The following is a 19,336-nucleotide window of genomic DNA, read 5'->3' as shown; positions in this document are numbered from 1 at the left end:
TTGCATTTCCCTGATTATTAGTGATGATGAGCATTTTTTCATATTTGTTTTCAATTTGTATATCTTCTTTTGAGAATTGTCTATTCATGTCCTTAGCCCACTTTTTGATGGGATTTTTTTTTCTTTTGATTTGTTTGAGTTCATTGTAGAGTCTGGATATTAGTCCTTTGTCAGAAGTATAGATTGTGAAGATTTTTTTCTCACTCTGTGGGTTGTCTGCTTACTCAGCTGACTGTTTCTTTTGCCACGCAAAAGCTCTTTAGTTTAATGAAGTCCCAGCAATTTATCTTTGTTTTTATTGTATTTGCTTTGGGTTCTTGGTCATGAAATCCTTGCCTAAGCCCATATCTAGAAGGGTTTTCCCAATGTTATCTTCTAGAATTTTTATAGTTTTAGGTATTAGATTTAAGTTCCTAATCCATCTTGAGTTGATTTTTGTATAAGGTGAGAGATGAGGATCTAGCTTCAGTCTCCTACATGTGCTTGCCAATTATCCTAGCACCATTTGTTGAAAAAATTGTCCTTTCCCCACTTTATGTTTTTATTTGCTTTGTCTAAGATCAGTTAGCTGTAAGCATGTGGATTTATTTCTGGGTTCTCTATTCTGTTCCATTGGTCTGTGTGCCTATTTTTATACCAGTACCTTGCTGTTTTGGTGACTATGGCTTTATAGTGTAGTTCGAAATCAGGTAATTTGTTCTTTTTGCTTAGTCTTACTTTGGTTCTGCAGGCTCTGTTTTGATTCCATATGAATTTTAGAATTGTTTTTTCTAAGGTAAAATCCATGTTTTATATTCCTTACCTATACCATAGTTTTTGTTCTTTTATTCAGAATTATCATAATGTCAAAATATTATTTTGAATGTTTATAATCCATAACTTAGAAGAGTATTAATGATTTATTTAGTTAGCCCACAAGAAACTAGAAATCCTCTACTGAAGTGGAATAAGAGAGAGTACTGGAACTTCCACAGAACCTACAGAATTTTCAGGATAGCAACACATCTTTGAAAAATAACGGTGCTGGACCACTCTATTAGATTCTTTCCATTTTTTATTAATTGAAGCACAGAGAAAAGAGGCAAAATGATTAAAGAAATTTATGTCTTTTAGACAGGGTGTTGGCTTAATACCAACGAAAAAGAAAAACAGATGAATAAGCTTTTGATCTTCATTTTCTTTCTCTTATTCTCACGGTAGGCTGAAAAACAAAAGGACAAATATAAGTCTTATTTGTAAAATGGCATGTGTTTTTCAAATCTATTAAAATAAATGCCAAATTACTTAGATCATCTTTCCGTAATTTACACCAGTGAAAACAATTTAAGCCTGTCCTAGACTTATGGCTGCTGAATTCTCCTTCTGTTGGGCTAGGCAAGGGGACACACCAATAAATGTTAAGTTATTTTTTCACCGTTAGTGAAAGGGAACACCATTGGTGCCATCAGACTCCTTAAGCTTCAAAGTCAGAGGCTTTTCATCATCATTCCTCGGAGTTATTTATTCAACCCCTACTTCTCACCGAAGTTATTACAAGCAAAAACGTATCTTCTCTTTTTTTTTTTTTTTTTTTTTTGAGACAGTCTCGCTCTGTCTTTAGGCTGGAGTGCAGTGGCGCGATCTCGGCTCAATGCAACCTCTGCCTCCCGGGTTCAAGCGATTCTCCTGCTTCAGCCTCTTGAGTAGCTGGGACTACAGGCGTGCGCCACCATGCCTGGCTAATTTTTGTATTTTTAGTAGAGCTGGGGTTTCACCATGTTGGCCAGGATGTTCTCAATCTCTTGACCTTGTGATCCACCTGCCTCGGCCTCTCAAAGTGCTGGGATTACAGGTGTGAGCCACCGCGCCCAGCCAAAAACATATCTTCTCAAAGTTAGAACGCTATGAAGAAAATCTTTCCACTTAGGACCAAAACAAATCACATTTCGCACTACCAAATTTGTGGAGATTCAAAGTTTCTTTCTCGCCTGAATGCATAATATGTAGGTATTATCATATGGGCAAAGAGAAAGTTAAATCATAGTAGTGGAATAGACATCACAGTCAGTTTGTAAAATATGAAAATAATTCATGTTTAAAAAGTAGTTGAAGCCAGTTGTGGTGGCTCACACCTGTAATCCCAGAACTTTTTGGGTGGGGCTGAGGTGGGAGGATTGCTTGAGCCCAGGAGTTTGAGACCAGCCTGGGCAACATAGAGATACCACCCCACCCCCTAATCTCTATTTTTTTAAAGTAATTGAATAACTTATTTTTAACAACAACATGTTTTGCCATTATTCTATTTTTTAATTCTCCCAAAATATTACAAACAAAATGGGTAAAACATGTTTATGTTCAAAGATCTACATTTTAAAGTGGGCCCTTTTGTCATAAGAAGATAAGTCCTACTAAAGCTCAGCATGTTGACAAATTGGAAATGAAAATTGTTCACTATAAAGTTCACAGAAGGTAGATCCATCACATTCTCCAATGGAAAGGATGAGTTGAACTATTAGGTTGAACCATGTGAAATCATTGATATCCAACTGTTTTTGCCCTATAAAGCACCCTTTCATATGGTTCAGCCTAATTCCTAGAGTATTCCCTGCTGAGCCATCACTTACTTGGATGGCTCTGTGTACTGCATCATATAAGTCAGAATAGGACAATGGGCAACACTGAAACTTTGGTTTGAATTTTGAATTTTGATCCTTTGGAAAATTACTTAATCTATGCTTCGATGTTTATCTTCATTTTCTCATCTACAAAATAGAAATAATAGTGGTTCCCAACTCAGCAACTATTTTGAGAATTTTAAAAGCTAATATATACATATATAAATAGTTTAGAACAGTGGTTGGTGCTGGTCTATATGGCTCTTGGAAATAGTCAGTCTTTGCTATTTTAATAATAACTATTATAGTTACTTTTTAAAAAATTCAAAATATAGTTACCTGAGATGCTTTTAATTGTGACGTTATAAGCCTAAGGCAGCTTGACTTGCAGCAACAAGTTTTTTACCCTGAATACAAAGACATGACAGATGTTAGGAAAATATTAGCATTACTATTAGGATACAAAATTAACATTTATGAAGCTATTGATGATTGCAAAGTGATTTCACGTGCATCATATCCTTTAATTCCAATTTACTACTATAATCTCTGGACGGAAGCTCACGGACATAGTTGTCGCCAAATGAATAAAAAAAAGTTACTGTCAGGCCATAAAGACAATTTTAAGTGATTTAGACATTTGAATGTAAATTCTCCCACTAGCCTATAAAATCAACTAAATCACAAACCACCACATTTCAAGTAAATCTTTAAATAAATTAATGTTTTGATTTCATGATCAAAATATTTCAGGCCTTACAAATATTCCTATTAATATTCATAAGCATCACAAATTTGGAAACAGAACAGGCATTATAAACATTTAATAGTATGGCGCAATAGAGCAGGAGATCAAACAAAGTGCTGTTTTATTCATTTCGTAAGGCAATTGTTTGTAAAATAAGATCCCTGTCCCACATGTACAAAGCCTCCTTTGATATATAAATCCCAAAGCCCTAGCCTAATCAAACACGCAAAAATGAATACCGGACATATTAAAATGAAGAGAACTGTAGTACCTCCTCGGCAAAGCAGGTTTCTTTATCGTCAGCCTTGCAGCACTTCTCTACAAAAGCTGCAAAATCCTCCATAACAGTTTTCAGTTGCTCTTTTGTTGCCTTAGGCTTGTGTTTCACGAGCTCAACAAGTGCACTGAGTTTGAATGGAAAAAGAAAACAGAAAAAACATCACTCACATATAGAAAAATGGAGAGAGTAAGAATGGTAGTCCCATCATTTAAGATTATAAATCTTGGAGCCAGGCAACTCTGAGTACTTTGGGGCTCAGGCATACTGCTATAAGTCTCAATATTCTCATCTGCATGATGAGGATAATAAAATCCACTTTCATGGAGTTGGTGGGAAGACCAACTGAAACAATCAGTATAAACCACTCATCACGTTATGTAGTGTCAACAAATCTCTTTTCAGTAAATCTCTGGAAAGAAGTATGTCATTGCAATTATATATTATTCAGATTTTGGAAGTGCCATATTATGTCATATTGAGTTTTATAGCTATTAAAGAGCTAAAAATGATCCTTAAAAATTTAATTATCTTAAACTTTATTTAAAATTTTTCTTATCTATAAAGATGAGAATCTTTATATTTGGTCCTTAAACTTTGCTCCATTCAAAGCTAATAGTGGGGAGGCTATAGAAAATAAGGCTATCCAAACTCATGGGAGCTGCTGGTTCTCTTTCATTGACATCTGCAAAGACAACAACGCCAGGGAGAGATTTGTGTGGGCATGACAGGTTTTGCAATATTACTCTTAAGCCTAGACGATGATTACAGCCCACAAGAGATGACAGCAACTTTCTATAGCTAAATTTTATGCAATTATAACCCCTGTGATAGCAATAGGGAGTTAGCTTCAGGGCTTGCATTTCTAGATGTTTTTTATCCAAGTCTCATTCTCAAAAGTCACATCTTGGGGATTTGTCTCATGTGTAGGGCCACCATAGGGCAAACTTAAAATAATTATTTACATCTAGAAATAAATTATCCTAGGGTTCCTACTAACTAATTTGCCATGTGCACAAATTTATCAGTTAATTGTTCATCTTTTTCTACTGAATATGGCCTAACATGTTATTCTATTGTGGCTTTAATTCACAATATTACTCTGAATAATTTTAGCAATATTATAACAGAAGATTTTGTCTTTAAAAAGTTGTTCATTTTGTTCTGGGTACTTTTATCAGCATAATAAGGGCAACACTCCAATACTTTCCTCTAAGAAATATAATCACTACTTCAGGAAAAAGTTGCTAACTTGAATTGACAGTTCTTGCTATCAAGACTACAAACACATGCAGTAATGAAATACTCCTCACGTTTGTTTCTTGACTTGTCTGTCCTTCTCAGAAAGTGTGCATATATCTGCATGGAAGGTAAATGTTTCAGCATTAAACTCTTTGGGAACATATGTTTCATCGACTTCCAGAGCAGAAAAGCATGGTCGCCTGTTCACCAAGGATTCCGTGCAGCATTTGGTGACTCTGTCACTTACTGGCGTTTTCTCATGCAACACACATAACCGGTTCAGGACCACGGACAGCTAAAGAACAGGCAGGAGAGCAGAAATTCAAAAGAAGAGAAGCCGAAAATTTTCTACTAAAAATACAAAAAATTAGCCGGGCATAGTGGCATGTGCCTGTAGTCCCAGCTATCTGGGAGGCTGAGGCAGGAGAATTGCTTGAATCTGGGAGGCGGAGGTTACAGTGAGCCGAGATGGCACCACTGCGCTCCAGCCTGGGCAACAAAGCGAGACTCTGTCTCATTAAAAAAAAAAAAAAAAAAAAAAAAAAATTTGTCATCCTCGGGGCCCTGACTGCCAATATCACACATACACACACATGCATGCACACACACACACACAAACATGCACACACACACATTACTTCCTTCTGCTTATGAAAGCTAGCATTATCAATATCTAAAGGTAACATTTTTTCATTATTAATTTATCATATTTTTTAAAGACTCACATAATCTTCTGTACAGGGCATTCTTTGTGCTTCAGGATGTTTACAACATTTGCTGCCCACTTTTCCTAGGTTTCTTGAGACTTCTACAAGAGTTGGAGTTGACACTTGGGGTACTTTCTTGGTGTAACGAACTAATAGCCTGAAAAAAAGAAGTCATGTGTTTTCAGCAAGGCAAGAAACTGTCTAAGAGTAGATAAAACAGAGAACAGTTGGCCGGAATCAACTAAGATATTGCTATGTTCCATTCATCATGTTATCTCCATCTGCAGAGTAGTGGGTTAGTGGAGGGGAGAAAACGTTCTCCTGAACAACTAGTTAAACTTGGCTTTGAGTTCCACCCGTACCACTTGTATAATCTTGGGAAAGTGAGTTACCTAATTCAGTGACATTAATAAATTTATTAATTTCTTCTTTCAATAAAACCTGGAGAGAGCTTCATATATATCAGCATGTGCTAAACTTGAAAGATACAAGTAGAAAATGGAAGGAAATATATCTGACTCAATAGGGATAGTTCAAGGGTTAAATTAAAAGTAGTAAAGTATTATAATTAATCTGACATGGTACCTAATATAGAATAATCATGTATTAAGAATGCCAGTCACCATTAAAAGTCAATGTATGACTGTAATCTACTCGAGGGAAGAAACTATGTCTTGTTCACTGTTATTATTACTAAAACCCATAATCAGAAGAGCACTATGTGTAGGAGCCACACAATAAATATCTACTGTATAATATGTCTCTTCTTGTTTTTAATCTTCATAGATAAGGCTCTATTGAATTGGGACATTAGTCCAGCAAGACATTCTGTCTCTGTCTCTTCTATGGAGGGAAAGGTTTAACCATCAAAGACTAGGTGCATCTCCCAAACAACCTGAATTTAATATTCAAATATGTATCTAAATTCATCTGTTACATTTTTGTGTTCAGCTTACATATTACTTTTTGAGCGACTGCTATTCAAGGCCTACTACTTCCTGCTCTACAAAATATTGCCATGTTCTATTTGCTCATTAACTATTTCTTAACCTTCAAGGGACATGCTCAGTTCTGATATACCAAGATTTGGTATTTACCCTCCCGGCCGACATACTTCCAATCTTAAGAGAACAATTTTTAGACTACATTCAAATATAGGCCTCTCCACCCCATCAACTATTTTATCTCTCCTCTCCTATCTTTCTTGACAAAGAGTGATTAGAAATATGTAATGTATTTTCATTCCTAAAAGTTCTATGCTAGGTGGCTCGTATATTAAGTCTTAAATAATTACAAATTGATAAAAAAATCAGTCGATAAAAATTACTTACTCATTCTGGAATTTGTACTCTCCAAGCTGCTCAAAAAGCTCACAATTGTGTTTGATTAAATTCTGAGGCTCTTCCACAAGAGGTTTAAATTCATCGAACTGAAACATAAAAGAATTGTGTTGATAGTATTATGCCTGAGGATCAGATGCAGGTTGTTTTTCACCCCTCTGGTCAGAATGATATCCTTTCTCCTTTCTACTCAAAGCCACACAAATAGATGAATATCAATGCCACTCTGTCACAATACATTCGAACTATTTATTTGGTGAGCTTGCATCATGTAAGTGGCTAAGAATATTCAGGCTCTAGAGTTCAATGACCAGTATTTGAGCCAAGTCATGTAACTCATTCTTCAGTTGTGCAATTTTACTTACCATCTCCACATTTCAGAATCCTTATCCCTAAAATAGGGGCAAAGATGGCACTCATCTCATAGAGCTGCTCTGTAAACCAGTTCCGCTAATGAAATTAAACAGTGCCTTGCATATAATCAAAGTCTAATAAATGATGGCTATGATTGTACATATTATTATTATTAGTTCACCTTTCCAGTTAGATTCCAGGCTCTCCAAAATGAGAGATTTTACCTTGGTCATTGTTTGTGCATGGTGCCTGGCATACAGTAGCTTCTTGAAAGCGGGAAAAAATGAGCTTTCTCTGATTCTGAATAGTTTGGAAACCATTACATATGCTAGTGGGAACCTAAAAATCCTCCAGAACAGATTTCCTCTCCTAGCTTAATTTCTTGTAAAACTATTCCTAAACATTCTCAAAACGATTTGAAAATATTCTAAAGGGATGTGTTCTATAATTTGCCTTAAGATATTAATTCTAGTACTTGATTAATCCTGATCAGGTTAACTCACTTACATCTAAGTTAAATATCTTCTAATTAACATTTAAATTTACTTCAATTTTTTTTTGTTCTCAGGATTGTGAAAAAGAGAAAAAAATATCAAAATTTTTTAGAGATTGCTCTATTCAGATCTTTCTATTCTAGACTAACTACTCTAAATTTTGTTAATCATTCTAAGGCTACTTTTTCTTTCATGTTTAAGATTGCAGAATTGAAACCATCCCAAGAAAAGATCTAAATTGCACTTTATATCATTTTACATTCTTGCATTATTTTTCTTTCTCATTATTGGAATCATCAGTCAAAGAACTACATTTTTTTCCAGCAATAAACCTACCACTTTGGCATAGCATTCATGAGGATCTGCAGCGGCACAGCACTTCTCTAGAGTGGTTTCATAAGCCTTGGCAAGTCTCAGCAGCAGCACGACAGAGTAATCAGGATGCCTTCTTGCATATTCATACAAAAACCTAATTAAGATGAAAATAAAATAGACTTTGTTGGACAAATGAGCACAAAAAAATCACAAAACTGATCTCAAAAGTAACTCGTATTCCAAAAGTCTTAATTTGACTAAATCCCATGCAGTAAAGCTTAGTAGCTAAGGACTTGGGGTCCCGAGTTAAAGTTACCAAGGCTCAATTCCTAGCTCTGCCACTTATATTACTGCATCACCTTAGGCAACTTATTTAAATGATCAAAGCCTTAGTCTCCTTCTCGGTAGAATGGAGATAATAATAGTATCTGTCAGCTGGGTGTGGTGGCTCACGCCTGTAATCCCAACACTTTAGGAGGCTGAGGCAGGCAGATCATCTGAGGTCAGGAGTTTGAGACCAGCCTGACCAACATGGTGAAAGCCCATCTCTATGAAAAATACAAAATTAGCCAGGAGTGGTGGTGCATGCCTGTAATCCCAGCTACTCAGGAGGCTGAGGCAGTAGAATCACTTGAACCTGGGAGGCGGAGGTTGTGGTGAGCCGAGATGGCACCATTGCACTCCAGCCTGGGCAACAAGAGTAAAACTCTGTCTCAAAAAATAAATAGTATCTGTCTCAGAAGGTGGATTATGAGAACTATATTACATAATCTACACAAAGCACACACTGCTTGGCACATATGAAGTCTTTGATGAATGATACCTGTTATTTTTATTAATATTTTGTTTGATTTAAACTACATCTCAAAAGGATTCTGATAAATAGATGGGTGGGGATATGTTCTTAAAATATTCTGTTTCTTCTCTGTATGAGTGAAATCTCGTAGGGTACATAATTTTATGAAATATTATTTAGTGCATTATCATAATCCAACAATAAAAATGCAAAGTTTATCACCACAATTTCTGACAATATATAAACATTTATTTTGAAATTGAGTTGCATACCATATTGCCATTGTACTGAACTTCTGGTCTTTTCACCAAATATAAAGCACCTGGTGTCAGACTCTATATTTCTTTTTATACTTCTTTGCTATCATTGTATAGATTAGATAGATAGACTAGATTAGATTAGATAGACAGGCAATACGTAGTCACACACATATATTACAGATGTTCAAGAAATACACTTGGAATGAATGAATGAAGTATACATAATTTATATATACACGAAATGTTTCTAGAGGTATTTTCAGAAATATCCCTAAGGAGTAAGGAATGTTGAGCTTTTGCCATGAGCATATATTATTTTATGACAATGTATTCGACTAATTAACTATTTCAAAAATTGTTAAAGTCTGGGAAACGGAAGGATGAAGAAACATTCTGGGCAGCAGGGAAATTGTAGCAACTCCACAGAAAAGCCTGGACTATCCTCCTAAGTTGTGAGGTCATGCCAAAGCTATAAAAGAATAATTTCTTATCTACTTACATGCCCAGGAAGACATCCTTTGCCTCAGCATAGTTTTTGCAAACATCCTTACTCTCAACAAAATCAGCAGCTAATGAAGGCAAGTCAGCAGGCATCTCATCATTTTCCACTTCAGCAAGGCAGTGGGATTTTTCCAACAGAGGTTTTTCACAGCATTCCTTCAGTTTACTGGAGATTGAATCTTGATTTTCACAGATATACTTGGCAAGGTCCGCCTATAAGTAAGTTGGTGGAAATTGTTCAACACGAATTGACATTGCTACACTTTCTCCTCAGACCTTTATTAAGTTGGCAGAACATATTCATTGTATTCTACGACCATAAACATGTTCCTTCTATGAACATACTCTGTTGGCTCCTAAACCTGGAGATATAGATAGGACTATAAAACATTCCCACTTAATTAAAATAGACTAATCAGTAGCAGGTGCTCAACTCAGTTATTTATTAATTTTATGTTTCTACTGTTAGGGCATTTAAGTTTTTTTCATTAAAACTCAATGCTGTTTTTCCAAATAATCCCCCAAAATTAAGTGCAAGCCTTTTGAAACCAATAACTAAATAAAATATAGAATATTTTTGAAAAATGAGTTAAGATCATAGTCATAGGCCCTGCTTACATACATAAAATAGCTGCCTTAAATTTTCCAGAAAGTGCCAAAGAGATTAGGATTCTAGTATTTGCCCATAAGTTTAATCTTGAAGAAAGAGAGAAAGAAAATATTATAAGTTTGGAGAAAAGAGATATCATTCCAAATATTTGCACATCTAACAGAGTTAATTAAGGGAAGGAATACAGAGAAGAAAAATACATCATTTCCAAAAATCTCTTCAAGTAGTGACCTTCTCCAAGTCCACCTACCTCCCTCAAAAAATCTTCTTAGGCCGAGCAAGGTGGCTCATGCCTGTAATCCCAGCACTTTGGGAGGCCAAGGCGGGTGGATCACCTGAGGTCAGGAGTTCCAGACCAGTCTGGCCAATATGGTGAAACCCCGCCTCTACTAAAAATACAAAATTAACCAGGTGTGGTGGCGCATGCCTGTAATCCCAGCTACTTGGGAGCTGAGGCATGAGAATCACTTGAACCCAGGAGGCAGACGTTGCGCTGAGCCAAGATCACACCATTGCACTCCAGCCTGGGAAACAAGAGCGAAAGTCCGTCTTAAAAAAAGAAAAAAAAAAATCTTCTTAGACATCTACCTTGCAGATATTCTGCCAAGTAGAACCTTGTAACTGTTCTACTTCAGTTTAAGCCTTCATTTACAGTTGCAGCATGACTGAAAGGAGTTACAAATCAGTGAATGGGTTTATCTGGTAATTTATAGCTAGGTTAAAAACAGAAAGGTACCACCACCATAGGCAGGGAAAGATTGAAGATAGGGCAGACGAGAGGACAGAAGACAATCTCAACCCACTGTCAGCTATCACCAATGATGCCAAATGCATTCTACCAACTTGAGCATGCAAGCTACCAAAAAGCATATCGACGACTCTTTACCCTGTCATCAGCACATTCAAGCAGATCTCCATGGCAGCATTCCGTGTGGACTTTGGTAAGATCTGTCACTAACTTGGAAACTTCTGCAAACTCAGCTTTGGGAAATCTCTGGCTCAGGCGAGCTACTGCCCTAAAAAGAAAATCACCAATCAAAACGGTATTATCATGCAATATTTTATATGAAAGCACTAGGCAAATACTATTTCTCATAAGAAAATTCAAAACAGACATACAGACATAATTTTTAAAATTCATTAGTTCTAGTTCTGAACCAAATGGTAATCATTTTTCCTTAGGGCGGAATTATCCATGTAAGAGTGTGTGTGGTAGGTAGAAATCTAGCAAGTCATAAAAGCAGAAATTAAAAAGGAACTCTAAAAGGGGCAACAGGCTGAGAAGCATCAGGTTTGGAGTCCAGATGTGACTTCCAGCTCTGGCTTTATCACTTGTTAGCAGTAGGGCTTGTTAGCAGAGGGCTCAGCCTCTCTGAGCTTCAGCCTCTGCAGTGTGATGACAACATGCTAAATTGAAGAATTGTTTTGAGGATTAAATTAGATAATACATACAAAAGCATTTTATAATCTAGGAAGTACTACACAAACTCCAGTTATCTTTTTTCTCAATAGAAACACATTTTTTCTGACTTCTAAAGGTCTCTTAGAAAAGAAATCATAACTTCTACAGAATGAGGGAGTTTTTATTGATCATACTTATAAAAAGAAAGAGCCGGCACTATCTTCAAACTCTATGACAAGATGTAAACGTCTAATTTTCTTCATGCTCTAGTCATTTCACAGTTGCCTAAATCAGGTAAAGGAGACTTCTTTCCCAAAACCAATCATAGCCTATTTATCTGTGTATAATTTTATGTTGGGGTTGTTTTGTTTATAAATTTGGTTGATTTTGGTGGTGTAGATGATAGGAATGATGAGCAAATACAGTTCAATTGACAGTTTCTAGAGAGCATGCATAATGTCTATTATTTTCATTTTATCTCCTGTTGTGTTGATTTGCTGTTGACAAGCAGGTGAGGAGTGTGGGTGAGGGGGCAGCTAGTATTTTTCCTGACTCGGCTATTAAAGTATGCTCCCAGAACCAACTAAGTAATATGAAAACAGAGGCTCAGGCAAAAACATAAAATGAAGATCAGAGCTGGAGTTATGCAAAAATAAGAAGTAACTTCAACTTAGTTGGTGACTGAATTTAACTATAAGACATAAAAGGACAAGCAAATAGTTTTAGATCATTGGGGGGAAGATAAAATTAAATAAAGGGATTATATATGTTGTATACTTATATCAAAATATCTCATATACACCGTAAATATGTATACCTACTATGTATCCACAAAAATTAAAACTAACTTTAAAAAATTGAATAAAGAACCATGCCTACAGCTCTATAAAAATAGTGAACTATTAGAATAAGTCCAACATTTTATAAAAAAATAGAACTTAAATATCTGTCCCTTTTTTTAGGACAAAAAGGACAGTGTCCTCTAAATTATTCAACTATTTAGAAAAGAAAAGATTAAAAATAAAGTCAAATTGTCATTGATATTCTGATTTTTACCTCTATTAGATTTCTACCTGTCAGACAACCAAAGAAATGTATTTGACAGCACTTTGCAAAATGCATAAAAATGTACAATTTGTCCCTGAAGCATTATCATTTACATCGTTATAAAGATGCTAACTATGTTCAAAAATATTTACCATGCTTTGAAAGCTCTTTCTCCGAATTTTTGGAGACTGGCACACTTGAGTCTCTGCTTGGCAGACGAAGCCTTCCCTTCATCCCGAAGTCCATCGAGCTACAAAAAGGAATAATTTGATGAAAATTAGAAGAAAAATTCTACATGAAACACCCCTCCATACGCTCAGATGAGACTGTGCCAAATTAAATTTTGAAGGCATAATTTGTGCCTAAATTCCCAAGTACTCCCTTTAGTGAATAATGATTTTGCTCTGTAAGAAAAGGGAAGATCATTCGATCATTCTGGTCATAGCAGAATTCCCTATGTAGTTAGAAACCAACTGGAAACATTGCCAGGGAAAAGAGCCTTAAAAGTAGGAGAAAAGTCAGAGAAAGAGTACGCTAATATCCCAGGGACTGCAATTTTGCTAATTTTTAAATTTTGTGTATAATTCATTTCAGTCTCTCCTCCACCAACATCAGTAAACTCCTCAGAAAAGAAAATAAAGCGTTCCATAGTATATATTTATGGAATGAATGCATGAACTCAGGCATCTAGATGCAGTAAAATTCCCTACTTTGAATTCCCTCCCTACTAAAAATTATCATGAAAAGATAAACAAGAACTGTGGCCCCTTGCTATGCAATTTGACAAACAAGTTTCAGTATTTCACTATAGTGATCACCACCACAAAAAGTGGTGAAATGTTTAAACACATGCACAGTGATTACCTCTGTCAGATCATCATTGGCAAATCTTAAAAGAAGAAATGAGAGTGTAGGCCTTCAAAGATGAAAGATTCTCAAGACAGATAAAAGGAAGGCTTTTTTGACCATGTTGGAAAGTTTATATCAGACACTCAGGTTCCCTAAATCTAGCCACAAAATGGACAAAATCAGGTTGGATAATGAACTCTTTTTTTCTATTCTTTTGCACAATACCTTTGGCAACAGGCAGGCAGCTTTATCAGCAGCTTGGCAACATTCTGTAAAAGCAGCTTTATACCTTTCAGCAAAGAAAAGTAGTTCTGGGGCATAAAAGTAAGGATGTCTTCTGGCAATTTCATATAAGTATCTAAATTTTGAAAAAGAAAAACAGTCACTTTTCTATAGCAGGCAGTATTACAGAAATAATTGTAATTGACATTCTCCTCAGAACCTCCAAAATCCAAAGATATCTAATTAACCAATTAAGCTCAATTTGCACATGATGGTCTTGTCTTTGTTATTCTTTAAGTCTGTGGAAAAAAGGGTTAAGTGTGTGTGTATGTGTGTGTGTGCATAAATGGTTAAATTTTGGCAATATAATGTTGCTGACTAAAACGAAATCAATTATAACAACCATATATACATATCTTCATAATACATTAAATAATTTGTCTATCTTAAATTTTTCAGAAAGATTGTATCCTGTTTCAGTAAAGTTCAAAATATCTTTGATCATATTTTTTGCTGTGTAGAATTTTGTGGTATCAAATACTACTTCTTTAAAAAATCATCATAAAACTTCCAACTCTTAATGTTGAAAATATTTTTGTTTTGGTAATTTTTATAGAGTGTTGGCCTATGGAGTTACTCTATGTTTTTTAATTTTGAACTACAAACATCTGATTACTTACTTTTTCAAAAATGTCTCTTCATTGTCATGAAAAGCAGTGCACATCACATCAACCTCTGGTCTCACCAATGGGGGGAGGTTTGGGTTGTCATCTTTGTGTTGCAAGAAGCATTCATTTCTCTCGGGTTCTTGTTTTGCACAGCAGTCAGCCATTTCACCATAGGTTTCACGAAGAGTTGCAACTGTGCATAATTTGTCTCCAAAAAGGGTATGCTAAATGGAAGAAAGCAGGTTTCAGTTGCTGGACAGTACCTTTTTCTTTATAGCCAAAGAACAGTACAAAGGATTTAATATACTGTTTAAGCTTGGTCAGGAAATCATTTAAAAATCCGCTTCCCCTCCCAACCCAGGTTTAGAGTTTCTGATGATTTAACCATCTCTATATAATTTTCATAAGCATTAACTGTCACACTATAACTTATGGTGAATAAAACAGGACAAAAAGACAGTCAATAGCTTTAAGGAAAGTTATATGACTCCTGTTTTGAAACTTAAAACTAAAGGGTAAGAGCAATCATTATAACAGAAATCAAGGGAAAATAAGCTTCTAAGCAGCAGGTGAATTCACCTAGAGGAGAAAAACATTCAGAGAGTTTCTCATTTCATTTGCCCCCTTTTTAGAGGTCCATGTTTTAGTATATGGCCTTGAAAACTGAGGAGTAACACAATCCATCATATATTAAGTGACTATTAAGATATAGACATTTTTCTTCCAGAAATGTTACCTAAAATCACTTTCCAATAAATGAGTCCTTTCCTTATCTCTAATTTTTATTATGAAAGTAACTGTAACCCCAAGGAAAATATACTACTCTAGACAGAATTTATTAATTTTTATGTATTTTTAAGATTTCATGTGTAGAGCCATAGTATTGTGTAAAGTTAAAGTCCTGACTCTGCTGTGAGGGAGAGGTACATAATAAGAAGGGGAAAGGCTCCAGTGATAAAAACAGGCCTTGCGCACAAGAGGTATATATAGATTGAGTGGTGAGAGAAAGATAAACCTGTCCTTGTTTTGAAGATTGATCTGGAAATACTAAAAGTTTAAAGTTCTTCAACATGACTAAGTACGCTGCTTTTTTATTGTATGTAGAAATACAAAGATATCTAAAATGAGGAATATACAGCTGTACTATTATTCCACCCAGGTAACAAAATTAGCATAGAAATCTGTTGGTGTTTTCTGATGATAAAAACCATGCTATCATCTCTAAGAGATAGTAGCTCTCCTGTGTTCATTGCAACACTATTCATGATAGTCAAGATGTAGAAAACCAACCTAAATGTCTATTAACAAATTAATGGATAAAGAAAATGTGGTATACACATGCACTGGAATATTATTCAGCCTTGAAAAGAAGGAAATTCTGCAATAGGCAACAACATGGTTGGACTCTGAATGCACTGTGCTAAGGGAAATAAGTCAGTCACAAAAAGATAAACAGTGCATGATACCACTTATATGAGGTAGCTAAAATAGTCAAACTCATAGAATCAAAGAGTATAATGATGGTTGCCAGTGGCTGGGGGAGGAGGAAATGAGGGGTTACTTATCAATGGGCACAAAGTTTTAATAAAGCAAGATGAGTAAGCTATACAACAGTGTACCCATAATTCACAATAATGGACTGTACACTTAAAAATGTAAGGGGGTAGATCTCATGTTAAGGGTTCTTACTATAATAAAATAAGATAAATAAATAAATAAATACATGCTGTCATACCCTATTAGCCTCTACAAAAAGAAACCAAACCTCAAATTTTAAAAAGAGGTGTTTACAAATGACAAATTGCCATTTAAATACACCATGACTGTTGTGTTTGGTCTCAATAAAGAAATGATTTTAAAACTGTGGACATAGCTACAGCATCTCTTTCACAAAAGAAACAATGGCTTATCAGTCTATGAGCAACTTTTGAGTGTTTCTTACAAATCGGGACATTTAATAACAATTGAGAAAACTTAAAAAAAATTCCTTTGAAATGCTTGGGATTACTTCAAACAGAAGAAAAAATATCCAAAATTAGAATGTACTTACAAGTGATTTGTCACAATTTTCAGCTGACTCATCAGCAACACATGTTTTTGCAAATTCAGTTACTTCATTCACTAATTTTACATGATCTTCAAATGGACACTGCTGAAGATACTGAGCAAAGGCAACCAGCACCCTGAAACAAAGGATGTAGAAAAATGTAGTATAATAAAACTTTAATATGTAACAGGTTGCTACGCTAGAGAACAAATCATATATGGGTATATATGTTCTATCTTTTATACATCTTCTTCACCATTATCCAGAAAGCCTATTCATATCAGGTATGATCTGAGGCCTAGATAGGTATATGTGGCTTCCTACGCAAACAGAATGGTAGTTCTCTAATGTTTATATGTATGCATGTGTCAGTAGATCTATGCACACACATAGATTAAGCAAGCCAATTGTATGCCAAATAGATCTAATTGTCAAGACTAGGCATTTTAAAAATCCTTAGAATTACTTAAAACTAAAACAAATCCCACACATTTCCTTTTCTCTTTTTTGAGACAGGGTCTCACTCTGTCACCCAGGCTGGAGTTCAGTGGCACAATCATGGCTCACTGTAGCCTTGACCTCTCAGGTCCAAACGATCCTCCTATGTCAGCCTTCTAAGTAGCTAGGACTACAGGCATGTGCCACCATGCCTGGCTAATTTTTTTTGTTTGTTTGTTTTGTTTTTTTCGAGACTTGCCCAGGCTGGTCTTGAACTCCTGGGCTCAAGCAATCCTCCTGCATCAGCCTTCCAAAGTGCTAGGATTACAGGTGTGAACCACCGCATCTGATCTCCACACACGTCTTTAATTAGCCTGTAGGATTAGGTAGACTTTTTAAAAAACAAACTATTTTCTCATTTATTACTAGATTAAAAAATATTTACATAAGCCGGGTGCAGTGGCTCACGCCTGTAATCCCAGCACTTTGGGAGGCTGAGGTGGGCAAATCACGAGGTCAGGAGATCGAGACCATCCTGGCACACGGTGAAACCCCATCTCTACTAAAAATACAAAAAATTAGCTGGGTGTGACGGCAAACGCCTGTAGTCCCAGCTACTCGGGAGGCTGAGGCAGGAGAATGGTGTGAATCTGGGAGGCAGAGTTTGCAGTGAGCCGAGATCGCACCACTGCACTCCAGCCTGGGCGACAGAGCGAGACCCCATCTTAAAAAAAAAAAAAAAAAAAAAAAATTTAAATATTCCCAACTAAGCACAAGAGTGCTTGCTATGTAAAGAAGATTTAGTGGGTAAGCCACCAAAGGAAATCTATATTAAAGTCCTTTCCACCAAGCAAGTTCCAGAGCTGTACTGTCCAATACAGTAGCCATTAGCCACATGTGACTATATACATTCAAATTAACTACAATTAAATACAATTTAAGTTTTTGTTTCTCAGTTGCGCTTGTCATATTTGAAGTACTCAATAGCCATGTGACCAGTGACTACCTTATTGGATAGCCCAGATACAGAATGTCTTCCTCAATGCAGAAAACTCTACTAGACAGCACTGTTTTAGAATCTGAACCCTGATGACAAGGAAATATAAGCACTTTAGAATAATAAACAACACTATTAGAAACATTAAATTTGATTCATCAATATTTTAACTTACAAGGCTTTGAAATTTTCTTCTCCCAAATCTTTAAACCGATGAGCAATCTCACTCTTGTCTGGGCAAGGGAAGAAAAAAAAGGATTGTTAAATACTGAAGAAAACAAGAAGTAATAATGTTACTTTTTATATTTCTTTCCATTTGACTTAGATTATGCATTTGTTTCAAAATATTGGGCTCTGATTCCTACAGAAAAACTCAGGATGATGGTCAATTATTTCTTCTGCCTTTAAACAGAAGAATAATTCAATTACCAAGAATACTATTTTTAAAATTATTAAATATTTATAGCCTTATATTCAAACTTAGATAATATCTAATACTCTTTTAGTGTCTATCAACAGCAACCAAGAAGACAGGCTAAAATGAAAGTAAATATAAATACAAGTTCTAGTTATGAGTTCAACAGCACAGGTTTTGTGGTTTTTAAATAAAGCATAGTGCAATGGATAGGTCTTTGGGATAGTTATGAATTCAATCTTCAACTCTATTCTGTGAAGTTTAAGTCACTCTAAGTTACTTTGCACTTTCCTTAGTGTGCAAAAGAAAATTACAGTCACTAAACAATTCTGACCTTTTTTTTTTTTTACCTAGGATGTTTGAATTTTATTAATTAGATAACCTTGTAAGACTTCACAAATACAAAATACTATCCCATTTTAGAAACAAATGCCAAAATAATTCTTTAAAGATGCAGAGTTTACTAAAACTTTATTTTACTGGGAAAATAGGATAAAAGCTGAAAATAGAAAAATGGATTTCTTACGTGCATCTCGACGAAACACACCCCTGGAATAAGCCGAGCTAAAGAGTAAAAGAAGGGAAATAAAGGTTACCCACTTCATTGTTGCCAAAGGCTCGTGGGGTTGACAGAAGAGAAAAGCTAGGACAAACGGAAGGAAATTAGCACTAATATACTTCTTTAACCAATAATTGTAGATTATTAACTAGACTCATCTTTGTATTTCATTGGCTCCCAACCGATTACAAAATTCATAATATTCTTGCCAAAAAATTGTTTGACTAAATCCCTTGTGTATATTTACCATCTGGAACTGTTTTCTCCACAAGACCTTGTCAATGTATTAAAGTTGTGTAAAACATCTTATCAAATTTTACATAAGAGTTTAAATGATTTGTACCTTTTATTCATTACCATGGTCTTTGTTATTTCCCACTTGAACATTTTAGTTCTCGGTGTTTGCAATTTAGTTCTCAATGTTTAGTAATTAGTAGCCAAACTAAATACTTTG

The 19,336-nt window shown here is 35.4% G+C and overlaps 1 protein-coding gene across 1 annotated transcript; it reads right to left on the bottom strand.

Annotated features, from left to right (window-relative positions):
• Nucleotides 1–1,036: 1,036 nt before the first annotated feature.
• Nucleotides 1,037–19,029, bottom strand: ALB (albumin). The gene is made up of 15 exons (XM_003265729.3): nt 18,850–19,029; nt 18,084–18,141; nt 16,477–16,609; nt 14,439–14,650; nt 13,762–13,894; nt 12,840–12,937; nt 11,125–11,254; nt 9,627–9,841; nt 8,093–8,225; nt 6,900–6,997; nt 5,587–5,725; nt 4,933–5,156; nt 3,614–3,746; nt 2,934–3,001; nt 1,037–1,201 (listed from the first exon to the last, which is right to left on the bottom strand). Exons 1-14 carry the CDS (start codon nt 18,926–18,928, stop codon nt 2,957–2,959), a joined length of 1,830 nt encoding a protein of 609 aa, XP_003265777.1. The 5' UTR covers nt 18,929–19,029; the 3' UTR covers nt 1,037–1,201; nt 2,934–2,956.
• Nucleotides 19,030–19,336: the final 307 nt, after the last annotated feature.

The sequence above is a fragment of the Nomascus leucogenys genome, chromosome 9 (genome assembly GCF_006542625.1).
Source record: "Nomascus leucogenys isolate Asia chromosome 9, Asia_NLE_v1, whole genome shotgun sequence".
Lineage (NCBI taxonomy): Eukaryota > Metazoa > Chordata > Mammalia > Primates > Hylobatidae > Nomascus > Nomascus leucogenys.
This window is presented reverse-complemented; position numbering and strand designations above follow the sequence as displayed.

Bases quoted from the DNA above. Each gene is read 5' to 3' on its own strand.
- ALB (XM_003265729.3), bottom strand. From the start codon at position 18,928: ATGAAGTGGGTAACCTTTATTTCCCTTCTTTTACTCTTTAGCTCGGCT. The intron at 13,895-14,438 runs GTAAGTAATCAG...TTCAAAATTTAG, and splicing joins GAAGAGACATTTTTGAAAAA to ATACTTATATGAAATTGCCA. The intron at 6,998-8,092 runs GTAGGTTTATTG...TTTATGTTTCAG, and splicing joins ATGAATGCTATGCCAAAGTG to TTCGATGAATTTAAACCTCT.